Source organism: Oryx dammah, unplaced genomic scaffold (assembly GCF_014754425.2).
Source record: "Oryx dammah isolate SB20612 unplaced genomic scaffold, SCBI_Odam_1.1 HiC_scaffold_4, whole genome shotgun sequence".
Lineage (NCBI taxonomy): Eukaryota > Metazoa > Chordata > Mammalia > Artiodactyla > Bovidae > Oryx > Oryx dammah.
Window position 1 is genome coordinate 27357945 of NW_024070188.1, and position 19855 is coordinate 27377799.

The following is a 19855-nucleotide window of genomic DNA, read 5'->3' on the forward strand; positions in this document are numbered from 1 at the left end:
TCCTTCCTAGAAAATTAATGATGCTACATCTATATAAACTGTTCCTTTTTATTAATAATAAACACATAGAGACAGCTGTAAAGGATAAGAGAAAAGGGCCTTTACATAGTACATTTTATTTGGATAGTAAATATGTTCCCCCATAATGGAAACATTACTAGAGAGCCACAGACATGAGATAAGGGAAAACATGAGGTCATTTTGCCCATTCTCTTCAAGAGCTACAGTGTTCTGTGTTCTCCTGTTCCACTCCTAGTTCAGAGTCTCATTAAATATCCCCATTTTAATCTTATAGGATACTCTTCATGTTTCCCCTTGAAGAAGAATTCAACAGATAGGCAGAAGGTATAAGTCAGTGGTATCATAAGCTTCAAAAGATGACTTCTTTTGTTAGTGGCACTACGTTGGCAGCATAGAAATTAAAACTTCTAGGAAAGTCTGTATCAGACATTGGTGATCCACAATCACCACAAGCACAAGACAAATCATATCTTAAATAGCTTCTCACAATTATATAATTTAAGAGTACAATCGAGGGATCTTGAGTTTTAGTGGTTTCTAGCAACTGTTGGGTACTCCAATTCAGAGAACATGGTGTAAGATAAATATCTTAAACAAATGTTGTTATATTTTCTTATATTTTGAGGCATCTCTGGTCTCTACCCATTAGGGGCCAGTAGCATCCTCCCCTGACTCTCACTGCTTGTAACAAAATGTCTTCAGAAATTGCCAATTGTCTTCTAGGAAGCAAAATTACTTCTTCCTTTGGAATCAATACTTAAAGCTTGTTTTTCATGACACCTAGGGTTTTCTTTAATGGTAATTAATAAAAATAATCATTATTAATTGAATAACTTCTATAACCATGAATTATATAGGTATTGAACATTTAATTTTTATGCAACCTTTGTAATCCTATGAGATATATGTCTATTTACACCTGAGAAAACGGAGACTCACAGAAGTTATTTTGCCCACTCTCACAGTTTCTGGAAGGCACGGTCCTGATTCAGCCCACCTGATTCAGTTCAAGTGTAACACCACAGCTCATGTTGTTTAAGTAGTCAAGGGATGTGATGTTTTGTCTGAGAGTTTGTGTCAGGAAAAATGAACTTGCTTGGTATCTTTAAAACAGAGCCTATTTGCAATAGCCAGAGAGTTACATCTAGGAAAACACCAAAATTCAACCATAATGAAACCCACAGGGGCCTGAGGACCTGGAGTGCTCAGAGAGTGGACTGTATCAGGTCGAGAAGTTTTGTTACATGCAGAGAAATAGCCCAAGTGCTTTGTGCAGTGACAAAGTTGGGTCTTTCTTAAGCCAGAAGGATTTTAGAAAAGAGGGATCCTTATGGAAAATTCCTGAAATTGAAACGGAGAGTGTAATTTCCCACCTAGGGGCTGCGGGGTTCCATATTTGTTCTCTGTTGTTCATGCTATAGGCTGTCCATGGGGTCGCAAAGAGTCAGACACAACTGAGGGACTGAACAACAACAAATAGGCTGTCAAAGGCAGAGGGCAGGTCAGCAAGGGTAGTCTGACATAAAAGCATGGAAAATGCAAGCAGAGTATGAAAAAAATATGCCACAGCTAAAGAAAAACTCAAACTCAAACCTCAACTGGGTTGTGAGAAAGAAGTCTACTCACAATTGAAAAGGAACAGTCAACCCTGGACTTCAGGCTGTGAGCATTCAGCCTGATTAATTAAGGTCAAGGTGGTGATGGAAATACCAGCTGGGGAGCATTTTGCTGAAAGATAAATTTGTTCCTCTGTATCTCTGCAAGACAGCAGGGAGGTGTGTGTTTGGAGCTAAATTAATTTGATTTACATCATGCCATGGTAACTTCTGTTCTCTCTCCCTGCTGTCAGATGTCTTAGCTGGCTTTTCCCCCCTCCTTCTTCACCCCCACACATTTCATAACACGAGGAGAAAGCACGGGTTGGCTTCAGGCAAAATTTAGAAATGGAATAAATTTAATTTGATTATTCTGCATCCAGCGCTATTCTCTCCTCCCCCTTCCCCTTCTTTCTTGAGGGAGAGAAGTTGTAAACCTGAGCATATAAGTGTGATGTATTTTTATAATGTGCTTCATGGCACAAGCTGCTTGACAATCGGAATTTGTTCCTTGCAGCAAAACCTGGCAGCTCACCTATCCTCCTGTGTTTCTTCAACAACGCTAGTACTAGAAAATGAAGTTATGGCCCAGGATCCCGTTAGGACTGTGCTTTTTCTGGCCATGTAGTTTTCAGGCTCCGGAGCCTGGGCTGGAGGGCGCCCCTCCTCGGGGACCTCGAGGTGGGGCTGGGCCCGGAGTCTGGCTCAGCTGAGCAGCCTGCGACCCTGGGACCCCGCCTGGCCTGCTGTTCCGCGCGCCCTTGCCAGCCGGGCTGGATAAGGTTACGCCAAGTCTTCCTTGAACAGAGGAAGAGAGGCGGGTCCGAGCCCGCGCCCCGGCCCGCGGGGGAGTTCCCACAGTTGGCAGCTCGGGCCCGCGGGAGGGCGCGGGCGGGCGGCGGAGCGGAGCCCCGGGCCGGGCCCAGCCCGCCATGGCGCGGGAGAGGCTGCCCGGGAGGGGCTGCTGTGCCCTGCGCCGCTGTCTGCTCGCCGCCGCTCTGCTGCTCGGCCTGCGGCTCTGCGCGGAGCTGCAGCGCGCCGGGCCCCAGCCCCCAGCCCTCAGCTCCCCGCCAGGCCAGGCCCCCCGACCGCCCGGGTCGCACCTGCAGCCCGCGCCCGGCCAGCTCCGCGGCGCCAGCCGGAGGCAGGTGACCTACGTGCGCAGCGGGCGCCGAGCGCCGGCGGGGGGCGGCAGGAGTGGGACGCCGGAGCCTGGCTGCTGCGCCCTGCGCGGGCGTCCCCGCCTGAAGGTCAGTCGCAAAAGATGCAATCTTGGTCTTTAGACCGGGATCCCCCTCCCGGACTCGCTCCAGAGCCCTCAACTCCAGGCCTCCGCGGACTGCCCAAACTGCGACCTTCAAAAAAAAAAAGAAAAGAAAAAATCTTCTGCTTCCTCTCTCACCTCTGCGCTCTCTTAAGCAGCACTACTGGTGGCATCCTTCAATGCCCAGATACGATGAAGTGGGAGCTGGGTTCATTCAATAATCAACCAGTATTTTCTGAGCATTCACTGTGTGCCAGGCCCACTGTTACGCGGGCATCCAGCAGCAAAGCACCAAGCCTTGCTCTCAAGGAGCTTACTTTTTTGGGGGGAGGAGGGAGAAGGGCTTGAGCAGTGGACAAGACAAGGGAAAGAAGAGTTCTGGTTTTGTATTTTGTGCTCTCCCGGTTTTCTCCGTGAGGCCTGCACAAAGCTGAGTGGGTAGCCACTGTGAATTGCTTTTCCACTCTATCTTCATGGCAGTGATGAAGATCCACTCAGTCGAATTTTCCTTGAATTCAACCGCAGACGTCGTCCCCAGGGTGGTGAGCGCAGGGTGAGAAGTCCAGCCCCCAGCACCACTTAATGGAAAATTAATTGGACCTGGAGGACTGAAGTAATAACCCAGATTTGTCTTACAACACAAACAGTGTTGGTCTCCCTACCTCATTAACTTCTTGGCTCACGCATTGAGTAGTTATTTTACTCAATTTTGACCTCTGAGTTTTAAGCCTCTGGCCTCCTATACACCTCTTGGAGCTCAGTAATTTACTTGGTACTTGGGAATGAAAAGATTAAGAACTGAAGGTCTGAGCTTGCCTGGTCTTCATACCTATCAACCCTAACCACATCCTTTGGGACAACTTCTTTCTGTTGCCTTGCTTTTCCTCTTTTCTTTTAAACATCCCCCACCTATTGGGGAGAGAGAAAAACTCTTCCTTGGATCCTGCTGCTTTCTTTAACTTCTAACCTACTTTTCAGTGGCACGTCTGCCAATTTCTTCTACTGTTTTCCTTTCTCTCACTTCCTCTTCAAGCCTTGACCTCTGTCTTTCATACCGCTGCTGTCCCTGTCTAATCCATCAGTGTTATCTTCCTGGATTAATTCAGACATCTATATCTGAAACCTCATTTCCTATGTTAAGTCTTAATTTGCTCTTCTAGAAGAACGTAGTCACTTCCTTCATTCTTCTAATGCACTTCCCATGATACCATGTTTTGCCAAAGGCTTTTGAACACCCTTTTGCCAAGGGCTTACCGGGACAATCCTGATGACCATGCTGCCTCAGGGGCTGGGGGCACAACATGAGCTCAGGGTCTAGTGGGGGAGGCGCAGAGTACAGACATCCAATAATGTGACAAACGCTGTAATTAAGGTCTGAACTCTGCTTGAGGAGTCAAGAAAGGCTAACCTGGAGGGGACATTTGACTCAGGACTTGATATTGCTTAGGAGTTCAGGTTCTTTTGTCCCTCTGGACGTTCTCAAATGTTCCATCCTGGGCACCCCTAACGCAACCTTGCACTTGCCTTTTCACATCTGTGCTCAGCCTCCATTGTTTCTCTTTTACCTGTTGAAGAGTCATTCTTAAATCTCAGCCTCCACTTCAGACAACAGAATCGATAACTGGAGTCTCAAATGGAAAGGTTTGGAATGCACAGATTCAAAGGGCCTCTGGAGGGCAAGTTCACATCTGCTTCCTTTAGGAGACTGCTGCAGTGATTCCTGCTGGAGACAGTGGTGACTTAGACAGAGTGATTTAAGTGGAGGTGTGAGAAGTGGTCCAACATTGGATATATTTTGCAGGAAGATGAGAAAAGAGTAGTTTTTGTTGTTTAGTTTTGTGTTTTCAGGGGAGTGGATGGATATCAGTTTTGTTTTAAACATCTTGAGTTTGCGTTATCCTTTGGACATCCCTTTGGAAATGTCACATAGGCAGTTGGACATAGGAGTCTGAAACTGGAGGAGATGTCCAGGCTGAAGATAGAGATGTGGGAATCCTCCATGTACAAGTGGCTCTTTTAAAGCTGTGAGACTGCAAGAGAGCATCTGGGCGGTGAGGGTTGCTAACAAAGACAGAGATGCAAGTCTGAGCCCTGGGACTCAGTGGAGAAGGAGGTCCAGTCCCTTTGTGCCCAGCTGGAGGCATGGCGTCTCCAAGGGGAGGCTCCTCAGGGTGCACCCAAGTCCCAGGAGGATGGCCACATACCCCCCGGCTACATATCACAGGTAAGGCCGTGGAGATGTTGTGTTGGGGGGTGGGGACAGGTTTCTGGTTGCCGTGTTTTGAGAAAACAGCTGATATTCTGGGAGCCCTTCCTGTACCAGAGCGGAACCTGGGTGAGGCCTTTGATGTGCGCCATCTCACTTAATCTCCCCAGAGGGTGAACGTGAGGACTGTGCCCATTTTGCAGACAAGGCCACTGAGCTATGAGAGGGTATGTGACTTGCCTGAGGTCAACCAGCCTGTAGATGTCAGAGGTGGGATTTGAACTTGGGTCCAGCTGACGGCAGAGCCCATGCGTGAGCCCCCATGTGATCTTCTGTACTTAGACTCCCTTCCTCTGTACTGCTCTGGGGAAGAGGGGCCTGATGGAGCAGGGGACCCCCAGTGGGCAGGCTCCTGGGAAAGTGAAAGTTGCTCAGTTGTGTCTGACTCTTTGCGACCCTGTGGACTATACAGTCCATGGAATTCTCTAGGCCAGAATACTTTAGTGGGTAGCCATTCCCTTCTCCAGGGGATCTTCCCAACCCAGGGATCGAACCCAGGTCTTCCACATTGCAGGTGGATTCTTTACCAGCTGAGCCACCAGGGAAGGCTAGGCCCCTGGGAGTCGCTCCCTAAACACTGGGAAATCCTGCCAGGCGGAGGCCCTGCACAAGGTGGTCTACAGGACATGGGTGCCTCCAGTGGCCCTCGGGGGACGCACGGCCTGCCTAGGACAGCGACTCTCAACAAGGGTTGATTTTGTTCCCCTGGGGACATTTTGGCCGTGTCCAGAGACACTTTTGATTGTCATGTCTGGGACAACTAGTTCTCCAGAAAAAATACGTGTGCATGTACACACTGACACACTTATATATGTTTATTGTAAATTTTACTGATATAGAGCATGTTTAGTGTGCAACTTACAAATAAAAAATATGTCATGCTTCTATTGTGAAAAAACAAGCAAACAAAAAAATAAAAGTAAAATTTAAAAAGGAAATATTTGCGTAGAACTTTGCATGTTGTAACCATTCAATAATGGTCACTTTAATTTTCACTAATCTGTCCCGAGTCTTTAGCCTCAGCTGTTCCCTAAATATCATTTGTTATACCTTCTTTCCACTCCTTTGGTTTATGCTGATTCTTTTACCCCTAGCCTATGATTCATGCCCTTTCCATCACTGAACATTCAGGTCAAGGACTGTGGCCCAGAAACCTTTTTTCATCATTCCTACTTCCTTGCTAATCTTTCACCAGTTTGGGAGACAACAGAAATGTGTTTTGATTGTGAGTTGTCTTGTACGTGTTATGACCTAATAATCTGTTTTAGATTGAATGTTTTGTCTGCACAGTTGTTCATGATGGAAAGGATCACATTTCCCAGTGACCCTTAGTAAATGTTTATTCTCAAGACACCAATAAGTAAAAAATAAGAGTCTTATTATTTCAACCTATTATGTGTAACTGTAAATGTCTTTGGTTAAAAATATATAAGAAATAATTGAGTGAACATGGCAATTAAAATAACTATTTTTTAAGTATTGTTTCAGGTTTTAGCCTCTTAAAGAAAAAAATTTCTCTGGATTTTCTCCCCCCTAGCTAGTTAGTTATTCTCTTATTTTCAGGGTATACAGTCTGACTTTCCCAAATTCCTAGATAGTGGGAATCTTGAATTTGTTTCATTTTTCCATTATTTCACAGTCAAAATGTTCCTCCAAACTAGAAAAAGCAGCTATCTAGTCTGTTCTCCCTGTTTAGGGAACAGAGTACAATGTCCCCTATGTCTCCAGGGATAAGTCTTGTTCCTTTTTAGCCTCCCATTGAGACAAGGTGAAATATAAACTAAATGCACAGTTAATTAATGTAATAAGTTTGGAAGTAATGTGTTAAATTCCTTGGATCCTATTTTATTTAAACTTTGTTTGTTGAAGATAATGATAAACAATATTATTTAGGTTCTTGGATACTTTGCTGTAGCCACCTACCAAATTGGTGAAGGAGAAAAAGTTCCATTCTATTTTGAGGATGGCTTTCTGGGTGGATGAAAACCTGCATGAAATAATTGGGTTCCAAAGTGGTTCTTGTCAATGTGCTTCCTTTGCAGGTGTTAGAGGCACAAAAATTCAGCAATTATATTGCCACTTTAATCATAGCTTATGCTTCTCTTAAAGCAAATAATCTGTTATAAAAAAGAGAAATGATCTGTAGTCCCCATGTAATTCTTTTCCTCTTTTCTTATCCTCTTCTTTCACCAAGCTATACAAGAAATAGCTCTAAATATTAAATCCTCTTTCACATCAGAGGTTCTAATCTTATAGCATTATGAAATGAGGGCAGATGATACATGGTGGAGAAACACTGCCCTGTGGGATTAGGACTCCCCTAGAATCCATACATTTTTGTATATTACAGAAACTTTAAGCATGCAAATATCACTGTAATTCTTTTTTATTCTTTTACTTTCTCTCTGTTTTCTGTGTTTCTTTCTGGTTTTTCTTTCTTAGACATTACTATGATTACATGGCTAAAGTTCTGGGGGCCATAAATAGAGGACTAATGATGGTCTCCTTGATTATACTTTTTTCTACAATCTTGGGTAGATGTCTCTTTTACAAGTTGACAGTCTACGTAAAAGCAGCAAAATATATGGCTCATATGCCCAGGAGAAGTACTGTTGACAAAAAAATTAATCAGTAGTCAATCTGAGAAAGAAATGGAAATTTTTACTTGAACCAAACTGAGTATTATAACCCAGGAGACAATCTCTCAGAGAAATCTGAGAACTGCTCCAAAGAGGTAAAGGGGGAGGCCAGTATAAGCGATTCTCTAGAAAGGGTAGTGCAATCAAGCACACAGCTTGATGAAGAGTTACTGTGATTCATGAGTAACAGATATCTTTAAAGGTTTTAGCGCTTTTCTAAGTATGGGTTCATGCATTTTCTCCTGAAAATGTCTGAAGGCCTATCTATCTTTTCTTAGAGCACAGAATGCCTCGTTCTGATTTTGTTCTGAATTCCAGGGTATTGTAGGTCAGTGAATGTAGTGGCTAATGACTTGATTCTTATAGAACTGGGTAGTAGGCAACAGTCTCTGTTTTACAATCCCCTCCCTTTTGGTCTTAATCTTGACCAAGGTTCAAGAGGCATTTCATGGCCAACTTGTCCCGAGGTGCTAGGAATGCTCATTCCCAGGTCACTCAGGGATTTCACTGATAGGCTGCTCAGCGCCCTGTTACTGCACTTGGCCCTGTTAACAAGACTCAAAGGCCTCTGGACCACCTGTTTTACTAGTCCGTTATGGTGTAGGATGTCTCTTGTTGCATCTTCTTACATCTAAAGTTACACTGTTATAATCTTTGATCTTACAGGACAATATATTTGGTCAATTGTTTAAGCTTGCCTAATCATCATTAATTTTTTTGGAGGCTCCACCACACATTTGGTAGTGCAAGAAATAATAATCTTGTGAAATAGGTAGAATACAAGTAATATAGCTAGTAACATTAATAAAGTCCTAAGTGAGTACTTAAGGTAAGGATTTCCATTAAGTGAGGCCCAGTATCTCTCCAGGTCACCTGGCCCGGTCTGTTCTGTAGCAGTTGCTCTCCTTTCAGTTCAGTTTAGTGGCTCAGTCGTGTCTGACTCTTTGTGACGCCATGAACCACAGCACGCCAGGCCTCTCTGTCCATCACCAACTCCCGGAGTTTACCCAAACTCATGTCCATTGAGTCGGTGATGCCATCCAACCATCTCATCCTCTGTCAGCCCCTTCTCCTCCTGTCTTCAATCTTCCCCAGCATCAGGGTCTTTTCAGATGAGTCAGCTCTTCACATTAGATGGCCAAAGTATTGGAGTTTCAGCTTCAACATCAGTTCTTCCAATGAACACCCAGGACTGATCTCCTTTAGGATGGACTGGTTGGATCTCCTTGCAGTCCAGGGGACTCTCAAGAGTCTTCTCCAACACCACAGTTCAAAAGCATCAATTCTTTGGCGCTCAGCTTTCTTCACAGTCCAACTCTCACATCCATACATGATTACTGGAAAAACCATAGCCTTGACTAGATGGACCTTTGTTGGCAAAGTAATGTCTTTGCTTTTGAATATACTATCTAGGTTGAATATGCTATCTTACTCCTTACTTCCAAGGAGTAAGTGTCTTTTAATTTCATGGCTGCAGTCACCATCTGCAGTGACTTTGGAGCCCCAGAAAATAAAGTCAGCCACTGTTTCCCCATCTATTTGCCATGAAGTGATGGGACCAGATCCCATGATCTTAGTTTTCTGAATGTTGAGCTTTAAGCCAGCTTTGGGGAAGTACTAAATTGGCATTGTACATGAAGTTACCAAAAAGTCTGTTTGTATAAGCTGAGTGGTGGGTCATTGTGGCATTTTACAGGATTGAGAAAGGAAGGTTACCTTCTAAGAAATTACGTGGCTGGCTCCAGAAGAAAAAAAATTGACCTTTATGGTTAAGCTGATATTTCTGCCATTGGGGTGATCTGGTTAATGCATAATGCAGGTACACAATGCAGAGGGAGGAGGTCCAGACAGGCAGAGAAAAAAGTTTATTTAAATTTTTCTTGTCTTGCCTTAAAATATAAATTTTGTTTCATCAGAACTCATACAGGAGCAAAGCTTCCTGAGGAAATTTCTTCTCTCTTATCGGAGATATTTTGCTTGACATTTAATATGTTGGATAGAAAAGTGACTTCTGAGTCACAGAGCTACAGAACCCAGCAAAGTGCTGGCTTGGTTTGTTAGTTACAGATCCTTTGGAACAGTGTGTCAGGGGGAAAAATGCTATTTCCTCTTCTCCTGAAAAACCATATGGCGAGATTCTGTCTTTTCTTCATCACTTCTTGTCATCCTCTTAGTTTTCTCATTCCATGCTTGTCTTCAAGAAGAATGAGGCAAAATGGCATAGTAGGCCTCTTGATATATCCAACTGCCTTAAACATTATTATTCTTTACAAAATACTTGAAGGTAGGTTTGAATTGCTTGTAACGTAAGGCCCAGCAGTAGTTTCCAGCTCCTTTAGGTTTCTGCTGTTTCCCTACACATCTGTCCTTCAGGAGCAACATTCATTAATCCTCTCACATTGTCCTCAGGAGGCACAGCATTTTCATTTTAAACAGTCATTGGGGGTAATTGAATGGATTCCAGCAATATGTGGGTGTGAAATAGCAGTTGCTTAGTTTTGCCAAAAAAAAAAAAAAAAAGCAGGTTCTGATGAAAACTTTGATGGAGAGTAGGCTTCTGCACTCCTTCCAAACCTCACAGCTCCTTTGAGAGCATTCTGTGGGCAAAAGAACTGCTAATGGAGGCCCCACTGTTTTGCAACAATTGGTGGTGGAGATTTTAGGTTTTCTGTGTGCAATTTGTGCAGTTCATTTTCTCCAAGAAACAGGAAGCCTTATCAGTTTTTTTGAATTGGATTTCATTTTTGGTCTGTAAAGAGAATCAGAGCTGTGTAGTTCAACAGGAGACTGTTAAGAACGGTAGACATTTGATTTTTTTCCATCTGTGTTATGACACCTTTGGAGTCCTTGTGCTTATAAGTACTTTGGCTCTTTATTCTGTGATTCGTAGGAAGTAACAGGTGCCTGCTTCATTACCATGAGACTCACACTACGGCATATTATCTACCAGCGTTGATAAGCTTCTCTTAAAAGCAGCCGTTGAGTTCTTTTAGATACCTCACATCAATCGTATTAATGACCTGTAGAATTTTCTACTAAAACAGGGTGGGAAAATTCGCTGTCCAAGAAACATTTTTATCCTACTCAAATGATTGAAACACAATTGACTTTTATGAGCTTTCTAGTCTATGACCATATGTAATTTAAACTAATAGCAAAGTGGTCTGTTAGTTTACAACTCAAGGAGGTAAACTGGGCCTGTGAAGAATTTTGTTTGAGCCATACAGTGTTTCAAGTAACTAAACACAAACATCTTCAGATGCAGCATATAGAGTCCAGTGGAGTCCAGTTCAGCACTGTCTGCCTTTATATTATCTGTCTGATCTGTAAAGGCATTTGAAGTTTTAACCCCTGAGCCAGGTGTCAAAATTTGCAATTACTTTTCCTAAAAAGTGACAAACCAGGTTAATGCTGCTCAGCTCAGTGGCAGCTTGGTACATAAATACTGAATACACAGAAGCTAAGGATCCTTTCATGTCATTTCTAGTCAAGAGAGTTCAGTAACCTAAGGCTGGAGTTGGCTACTGGGGAAGTCAGGTTTAGGGGAGTGTACTTAGTTAATACAATATTCTTCTGGTTATTAAAAAAAAATACTGTGGCCTAGCTTAAGCAAAGAAAAAAAGAATTAAATTTATTGAGAAAACTGAAGAATTTATCACTGAATTGCAGGAAGAGGTACATGATCATGATGTTGAGGAGAGAAGGAATAAGGTTACTCTGGAAATCTCAGCTTTCCTTGGCCTTCTCCCCCCCGGTGCCACCATAGGGAGACTCACCTCCCTCGACTCCTGGGCTGGGTCCATTAGATACTCACCCTGGGTCAGCCAGTACTAGCCACAGGCCACAAACCTAGCCCAGTATCCAAACTGCACCTCCCCCTCCCTGTTCAGGGAGCCATTCTTAGAGAAAGAGGAAATTTTCTGAGTGCCTGGAAATAAGAGTGTAGGTCTTTTTTTATATATAATAATCTCAGAGCTTAGCCTCTGTGCCTTTCCCTTTGTGTATTTCTTTGTTGGTTAACAGTTTCTCTATTTAGAACTGTTAGAGATGAACTTATTTCCAAGTAGCACTCATCAATAAGTTGGTAACTTGTGCATACTTCTGATTTTTTATTCAGTTTGGCATATATACACAAGATATATATCTATGCAATATTTTTCTTTTCAAGTAAGACATTATTTGTCAGGAACTTTTGTGGAGAAGATAAATACATCAGTATTCAGCTCATGATCCCCACTAGGGTTCTCAAACCAAAGTTACAGTTTCATGTTCTTTGTTTGATTCTTTTGTCTGTCAGTTCAGAGAGTTACTTTGCAAAAAAAAGATCTGAAAAATTCTTCAGAGCATCTGAATATTTACAGTCCTCTTTGCAATTAGTCTGGGATTCTTCAACATATGATTACTTCTGTATCAAGACTCTAATACAGATTGCAAATGAGAGCACCCGACTGAAGCTAGTGAAAACAGGGATTCACTGGAAGGGCACTTGGGTAGAATTGAAGAAAGACCTGCAGAAACCAGAACAGCTCTCAGAACTTGATTATGGACTAAAATGAGTATTGAGGACATTGGTTATCCATGTTACCCATTTGTGGTGGTGGTTTAGTTGCTAAGTCTTGTCTGACTCTTGTGACCCCATGAACTGTAGCCCACTAGGGTCCTCTGTCCATGGAATTCTCTAGGCAAGAATACTGGAGTGGGTTGCCATTCCCTTCTCCTCTCCAGATATTGCCTGTTATCGAATATATAATGGGTATTTGGACTTTCCTCATAGCTCATTCGGTAAAGAATCTACCTGCAATGCAGGAGACCTGGGTTTGATTCCTGGGTTGGGAAGATTCCCTGGAGAAGGATATGGCAACTTACTCCAGTATTCTTGCCTAGAGAATCCCAGGGATGGAGGAACCTGGCAGACTACAGTCCATGGGGTTGCAAGAGTCGGACATGACTTAGCGACTGAACCACCACAACCAGTGGGTATTTATCATTCTTCTAGGCCATACTTTTGAATTCCCTTCCTGTGTTTGAGGAATTCTCCACCTTTCTAAGAAAAAAAGGTAAAGAATAAATTTCTTTGGCTCTAAGGAGCATTCTCGTGACCTAGGCTTCACGATTCACATACACCTTCATGAGAGTTTGGATTGAACTTTAGAGACTTGAAGAAGCAAGTTTCAGCTCAAAGACCACAGAGCCTCTGGTTCTAGTGGAGGCATCCAGTGCCGGGGGTGGTGGAATGAACAGTGATGTCTGTGCCCAGTGGTGGGGCAGTGCAGGCTACACTGGTGCCCTTGCTGGTATTCCTCCTGCCCTTGAGATTCTGCAAGCTAATAAATCTTTAGTCAATTCCCTTTCTACTTAACTAGCCAGAGTGGTTTCTATTGTTTACAACCAAGAACCCTGGCAGATCAATAAATTAGAGTTGGCAGTTTGGAAGGTTACAACTGTAGCTTTCCCTCTTCAATTTTGCTTGCTCTATTTAATTCAGATTTTGGAACACGATGATTGGGGTCCAAATAACTATGGGCTAATGGACCTTTCCCTGACAAGATAATAACATTTAGTGCCAGATACTAAATCATACAAATCTGCTAACTTATCACTAGAGACACCAAGTTCTTTTTCATGGCATTCTTTTGGGTATCTGGCAGGGGAGGCCAGTTTATGCTGAGATCACAAACAACCCTCGAACCTCAGGGCTCTTACTTATGCTGCGTATCTGGGTTGCGGGTTGGCAGGGGTGAGGTGCTGCTCTGTGCTGTGTTCATCCTCTCTCTAGACCCCAGACTGGAACATTGCCTGTCACCTCGGCAGAGGGATAACTGCTTTGGAGGCTCTTGTGTGGCATTATTAACTGTCCTGCCAGAAGCCAGACTTAGCACTTGTGCTCACATTCCAATGACGAGAGCTGGTTGCTGGGCGCTACCCATGCAGGGGGCCAGAGGTCTGTTGTGTGCTCGGAAGTCAGAGAGCAGGAACTGCTTGGTGAGTAGCACTTGTGGACACCACACTATGGTAACCCTTCAATCATCCGTATCTAAATGGACATCGTCTAGGTCATGTCTCACGCTCCCTGTTCCCAATGCTGCGCTGAATCTGCACGTTTGTCAGTAGTGAATAAAGCATGGGAGGCTCTTTTCAGGGGACATAGATCTAAAATGAAGCAGACGCCTGAATTTAGCAGAACAGTGAAATAAAACAAGACCTGATTTACATCTTATAAACAGCACTGTAGCGTGTCCTGGAGTTTGTTAAGTACGGTGATTCTCATTGACATTGTTTATTCTTTGTATAGAGCAGTGATGGGGTGATGATCTGTAGGTCTTTTTTTCTGGGGAAAAAAAGGCAAGTTATTTGAATAAATAAAACCATAAGTGTAAATGGAACAAAGGCCTCTGGTGAGGTGAATCAAGCTTCATGTTTAAAATGCATCTTCATGGCAATCACATACTTAGTTTTGGTCAGAGCAAGCTGAAAGACTTCCAAGCATGTTTTCAGAATCTGGTCACAAATCAGAGACCGTATTCATGTTGCGTAGTGTTTGTTATTACACACAATAAGACAACAAGTATTTTTAGTTTATTGTTCCTATACTTTGAGTTGTTGTTATTGCTGTTCAGTTGCTAAGTCATGTCTGACTATTTGACCCCATGGACTGTAGCATACCAGGCTCCCCTGTCCTTCACTGTCTCCTGGAGTTTGCTCAAATTCCTATCCATTGAGTCGGTAATGCTCTCTAACCATCTCATCCTTTGCTGCCCCCTCTCCTTTTGGCTTCAGTCTTTCCCAGCATCAGGGTCTTTTCCCATGAGTTGGCTCTTCGCATCAGATGGGCAAACTATTGGAGGTTCAGCTTCAGCAACAGTCCTTCCAATGAATATTCAGAGTTGATTTCCTTTAGGATTGACTGGTTTGATCTGCTTGCTGTCCAAGGGACTCTCAAGAGTCTTCTATAGCACCACAGTAGAGCATAACAAATCAATTAAAAATCCTAATTAGCAAAAACACATACCCGTTGAGTGCAGAATGATTTGGTTACATATGAAAGGAGGCCTCTTCATTCAGCAATTTTAGGGGTAGAATATGGAGAAGCCAAGTAACACTTGAGATCCTAGGGGACTTATTTACATGGATTTGCAAATATCATGAAAACTTTTTATTATCATGCATCCTCACCTATAAATGGGCTCATAATTTTACACTTGATGTCAGAAGTTTAAATTCTGCTCCCCTTACTTACTGAATGTGGACAAGTGACATACCCTGTCTGAAATTTAGTTTCCTCCTCTGTAAAAAGTTTGTGGTACTTAACTCATGAAGACTAAAGGAGAGTGTGTAGGTGAAAATGCCTGGCCTGTGAAAATAGTTCTGTAAATTAGGTTGTCTCTGTTCAACCTTGTATTGCTCTATTGCTGGCTCCTGAACGCCAAACACATGTAGGCCCGTGTGACTGGGTAGTATGAAGCACAATATTCACTGACATTTTTAATGTTCCTTTTATTATTCTTGAAATTTAGAGCATATATAATATGCTTAGCTGTCAATATTTCCAGTGCTGAAAAAATCTTAAGTAAAAGCTGGAAGTAAATATTAACTTTTTGTTAGCATTTTAATTATAAACTTATTCCTCATGTAACTCATTTATTATACAATTGCTAGGGCTTACTTGTTCCTATCAGTTTGTGATTTTTTTATCCTCAAAACCAATTATAAATATCATTTACAATATTTCTGTTAAATAATTTTGGCCTGTGTTAGTGTTGACAGTATGAACTGTGTTTCCAAACTTTTGGAATACAATTTTCACTTAAAAGGATGCTGACAAACTGCCTATTTAATACTGCCACTTACTATAACTCTGCTACTTCTTTAGGGGAGTCCACTGGAGTAATTGTGGGTTAAAGAGCTAATAATTGCTCTGTTTTTCTGGTATCGTCTTCCACATTTTAGTCTAATAATTGTGCATGTTACTATACTTGGCACTTTATATTCATTTAAAAGACAAACTCAACCAACATGATAAACTAAATCTAAGTACTAACCCTGCACATCGTATTTTGCGTACTATAAGGACTTCAAAATACTTACATTTAAAGTGAGGTGTTAGGGGGCCACTATGCTAGTATCCTTTCATTTAATTTTCACAAAAAATCTGTGAGGTGGGAATTGTCCTCATTTTTCAGAATAGGAAGCTGAGGCTCAGAGACACTAATAAATGTGGGTAAGACATAGCCAACGATGAGACGAAGGTGTAAACTCAATATCCATGACTGTCAATTTGCCCACTGAAAAGGGCAGCGGACAACCAAATCTCATGTAAGGTATATCATTTACCCCCTGAAAATTAAAATCTTCTTTTAAACAAAAGACACAAAGTTAAAAGGCAAATCATAGGCTGGGAGAGAGTATTTGCAATGCTTATCATGAATAACAGCTTCCCCAATGGCTTAGTGGATAAAGAATCCGCCTGCAATGCAGGAGACACAGGCGATGCGGGGGGTTTGATTCCTGGGTTGGGAAGATCCCCTGGAGATGGGCATGGCAACCCACTCCAGTATTCTTGCCTGGAGAATCCCATGGACAGAGGAGCCTGGCGGGCTACAGTCCAAAGGGTTGCAAAGTGTCGGACATGACTGAGCAACTGCACACATACATCCCCACAAATAAAGGGTTAATACCCTAAAGTTTTTTTTAAAACTATAAGAAAAAAAAGATAAACAATTCAACAGAAAAACAAACAGCCTTAAACAGGAATTAATAGAAGAGGAAATCTGAAAGACTAATATATAAATATATTATGTAGATTACACATATAGCATATATAATTACTAGATAATATATTATAATACAGTTATAATATGGAAAGAGAGAGGTGAGTACAGAGAGATGATAAATCCTACCAATAAGTAGAGGAAGCAAATCTAAGCACAATGGGATTATATTTTCTCTCCCCCAAGACATATTGGAAACAGTATACAATGTCTGATAAAATGAAGAATGAAGAATATTGAGGAAAAGGAACTCCTTACTAAACTACTTTATCCAAAGTAGCTCCCTATTCCAGTTGCTCTTCTGATACCTCCTCTTATACTCTGTATGGCATCTCCACTCTGACATTTTTTTCTTTCTCTAATTTTTGTTTGCAGTCACATCCCCTATAAAGGTGGGGGGCTCATGTGTCCTGGTCAGCACTCTATCCCCAGAGACTATGATAGAACCAGCACAAAGCAGGTGCTTAGTAAATGAGGCTAAAAAAAATGGTTATTTCAATCACTGGGGTACTAGACCCGGAGAAGGCAATGGCACCCCACTCCAGTACTCTTGCCTGGGAAATCCCATGGACAGAGGAGCCTCGTAGGCTGCAGTCCATGAGGTCGCTAAGAGTGGGACACGACTGAGCAACTTCACTTTCACTTTTCACTTTCCTGCATTGGAGAAGGAAATGGCAACCCACTCCAGTACTCTTGCCTGGAGAATCCCAGGGACAGAGGAGCTTGGTGGGCTTCCGTCTCTGGGGTCGCACAGAGTCGGACACGACTGACGCGACGCAGCAGCAGCAGCAGCAGCAGCAGCAACAGTGGTACTAGATCAGTGTGTTTGAGGAACATTTGGATCTTTCAAGAGCTATTCCAAGTCCCCCTCCAGATCTCTAATTTCTGGATCAGGGCTTTACACCCAGACTCTTGGAAGAGAGCTCCCAGCATTGACTTTGCTTCAGACTATGTTGACTGTACTACAGAGATTTGGAGCCATATCCAGCCTGTACCCATTTTGTAATGGCCCATGAGTGAAGAAAGGTTTTTATAGATGAATATTGGCAATTGATATGATGTTAGGAAATACTAACTTTGAACCCCAATGAAGCAAAATGCTATCTCAAAATAGTATATCTATATTACAAAAAATGTTGTACAGTTTTTATTATATTTTGAATTTCATCAAGAAAAATGTAGAATTTGTCTTCTCATTATGTAAGAATCTATTTAATATCCTTGATTTTGCCTGTTGGCTCACAAAGTCTAAAATATTTACCATCAGACTCTTTACAGAAAACATTTGCCGACCCCTGCTCTGGGAGTAACCTCAGGGCCACCTAACTATGACTGTGACTGTGGGGGAGACCAGTGACCTACCATGGCCCCAATCTAGTCCTCAAGACCCTTGTGCTAGAGTTTTGCCATCTGCAGCATGAGAAGAATGGGCCGAGGCTTTCCATAGCGATACTGAAGACATGCTTTAGTCCTCTCTAATCACTCATGGGAATGTCATCATAAAGTCATCCAAGGTCTTTGTTTTGAGGCCATTTCCAGGCAGTGAATGTTAAAATAATTTAAACCCTGGTGTTTTCCTGTTACCCACCTTTTCTAACACACATATAGAGTTGTTCAGATTTTATTATGACAGTCAGATGAACCCATTTTTTTCCAGCTCTGAGTTCACTCTTTGTTTAATACTTAAAATGGTTTGAACTGTGTGCTGTGAGAGATCCAGTACCTTTCCTCCACTCAATTTTCTAGTGATATATAGCATTTAAATTTTCTGATCACTCTCCTAGCTAAATATTTCACCTCTGGCCACTGCCATCTCCTCTCTGTTTTGCACTGCCCACTTCTTTTATCCCCTAGAATGATCTAGGCATTACTGATAGTCTCAGGGTAAGAGAGGGAGATGTCAATGAAGTTCAAAACAAAAATCAACATAAAATTGATTAAGGATTTCTTGCCCACTGGGAATTTCTTACGCTGTCTTTTCTTCTTAGGCTCCTATACCATTGATCTTGCCTTCTCTTATTTACACATCAGTCCCTTTCTTCCATTTTTCAAGCCTTCAAAGCATCACTCCCCATCCAATTCTCTTGAGCTTACAGCAAACAAATCCTAAGTGTATGTCATTTTCTTACTTAGGCAATTTAGTTTTCTCTTCTGCATCCAGGCCCAGCATCAGGATGAATTAAGCCACTCTGGCAGGAAGGCAGAATTGGTTGCAATCAGTGTTTATTTTCAAAAATCAAGTTTCCGACATGCTCTCTATGATTAGACAAGCCATATAATGTGCTCAGCATAGTGCCTTGGATGTACATAGTTAGCACTCATTACATATTGACTGTGCCCACTTAGGTCCAGTGCTGCTCCCCTCACCCTGGCTATGGCTACTTCTGTTTGGGGATTTAGAGGAAATATATTACTAGTGACATTTTGGGAACAGTACTATAGCTTCATGCATATCCTCCTTTTCCCTTCTTATGCATCTTCATTACTTCCTTTGGCTTTTGGGAACCCTGGTGAACTGTATGTCCTTTTGTCTGCCATGGAAGGTAGTTTACACAGAGAGTGCTAACATGAACTTTAGGGTTCAAGAGCACCTAGAAATTACCCATCTAGGTATACGCCCAAGAGAATTGAAAACATGTTTTTACAAAACTTGTACATGTCCTGATCCATGCTACAGTGTGGATGAACCTTGAAAATACTGTGATAAGTGAGAGAAAAGAGTCCCAGAAGGCCACACATTGCATCACTCCATTTTAATGAAATAAACAGAATATGCAAATCTATAGAGGCAAGGAATGGATTAGTGGTTGCTAGGGGCTGGAGAAGGCAATGGCAACCCACTCCAGTGTTCTTGCCTGGAGAATCCCAGGGACGGGGGAGCCTGGTGGGCTGCCGTCTCTGGGGTTGCACAGAGTCGGACACGACTGAAGCGACTTAGCAGCAGCAGCAGCAGCAGGGGCTGGAGAGAGGGGAGGGAAAGAGGGGAATGGGGAATGGCTGCTACTGGAAATGTTTTTTTTTTTCCAAGGTGATGAAAATATTCTGGACTTAGTGGTGATGGTTGCCTAATCTGTGTATATATCAAGCGCCACTTAATAGTTCACTATAAAAATGGTAAATTTTATGGTGTGTTAATTATATCTCAGTTAAAAAATATTCCCAGAAGCCCATGGAATGAATGGCAGGTGCGAAACCACATGTTTTGCTCTGTCCAGATAAAGATAAACTAACTGTGCAAGAGCCCTGGGACCCAGTCTGATGGTGCTCACTACTGGGCATGGGCACACTCAACAGAAAGGTGG

At 42.6% G+C, this 19855-nt stretch overlaps 1 protein-coding gene across 1 annotated transcript in view; it reads left to right on the forward strand.

Moving 5' to 3' along the window:
• The first annotated feature begins 2548 nt into the window (after positions 1–2548).
• Positions 2549–19855, forward strand: part of METTL24 (methyltransferase like 24) — a 124109-nt gene continuing 106802 nt past the window's right edge. The window contains exon 1 of the mRNA XM_040238507.1: positions 2549–2866. Within this exon, the coding sequence (XP_040094441.1) occupies positions 2549–2866 (318 nt within the window). The remainder of the gene's footprint in view (positions 2867–19855) is intronic.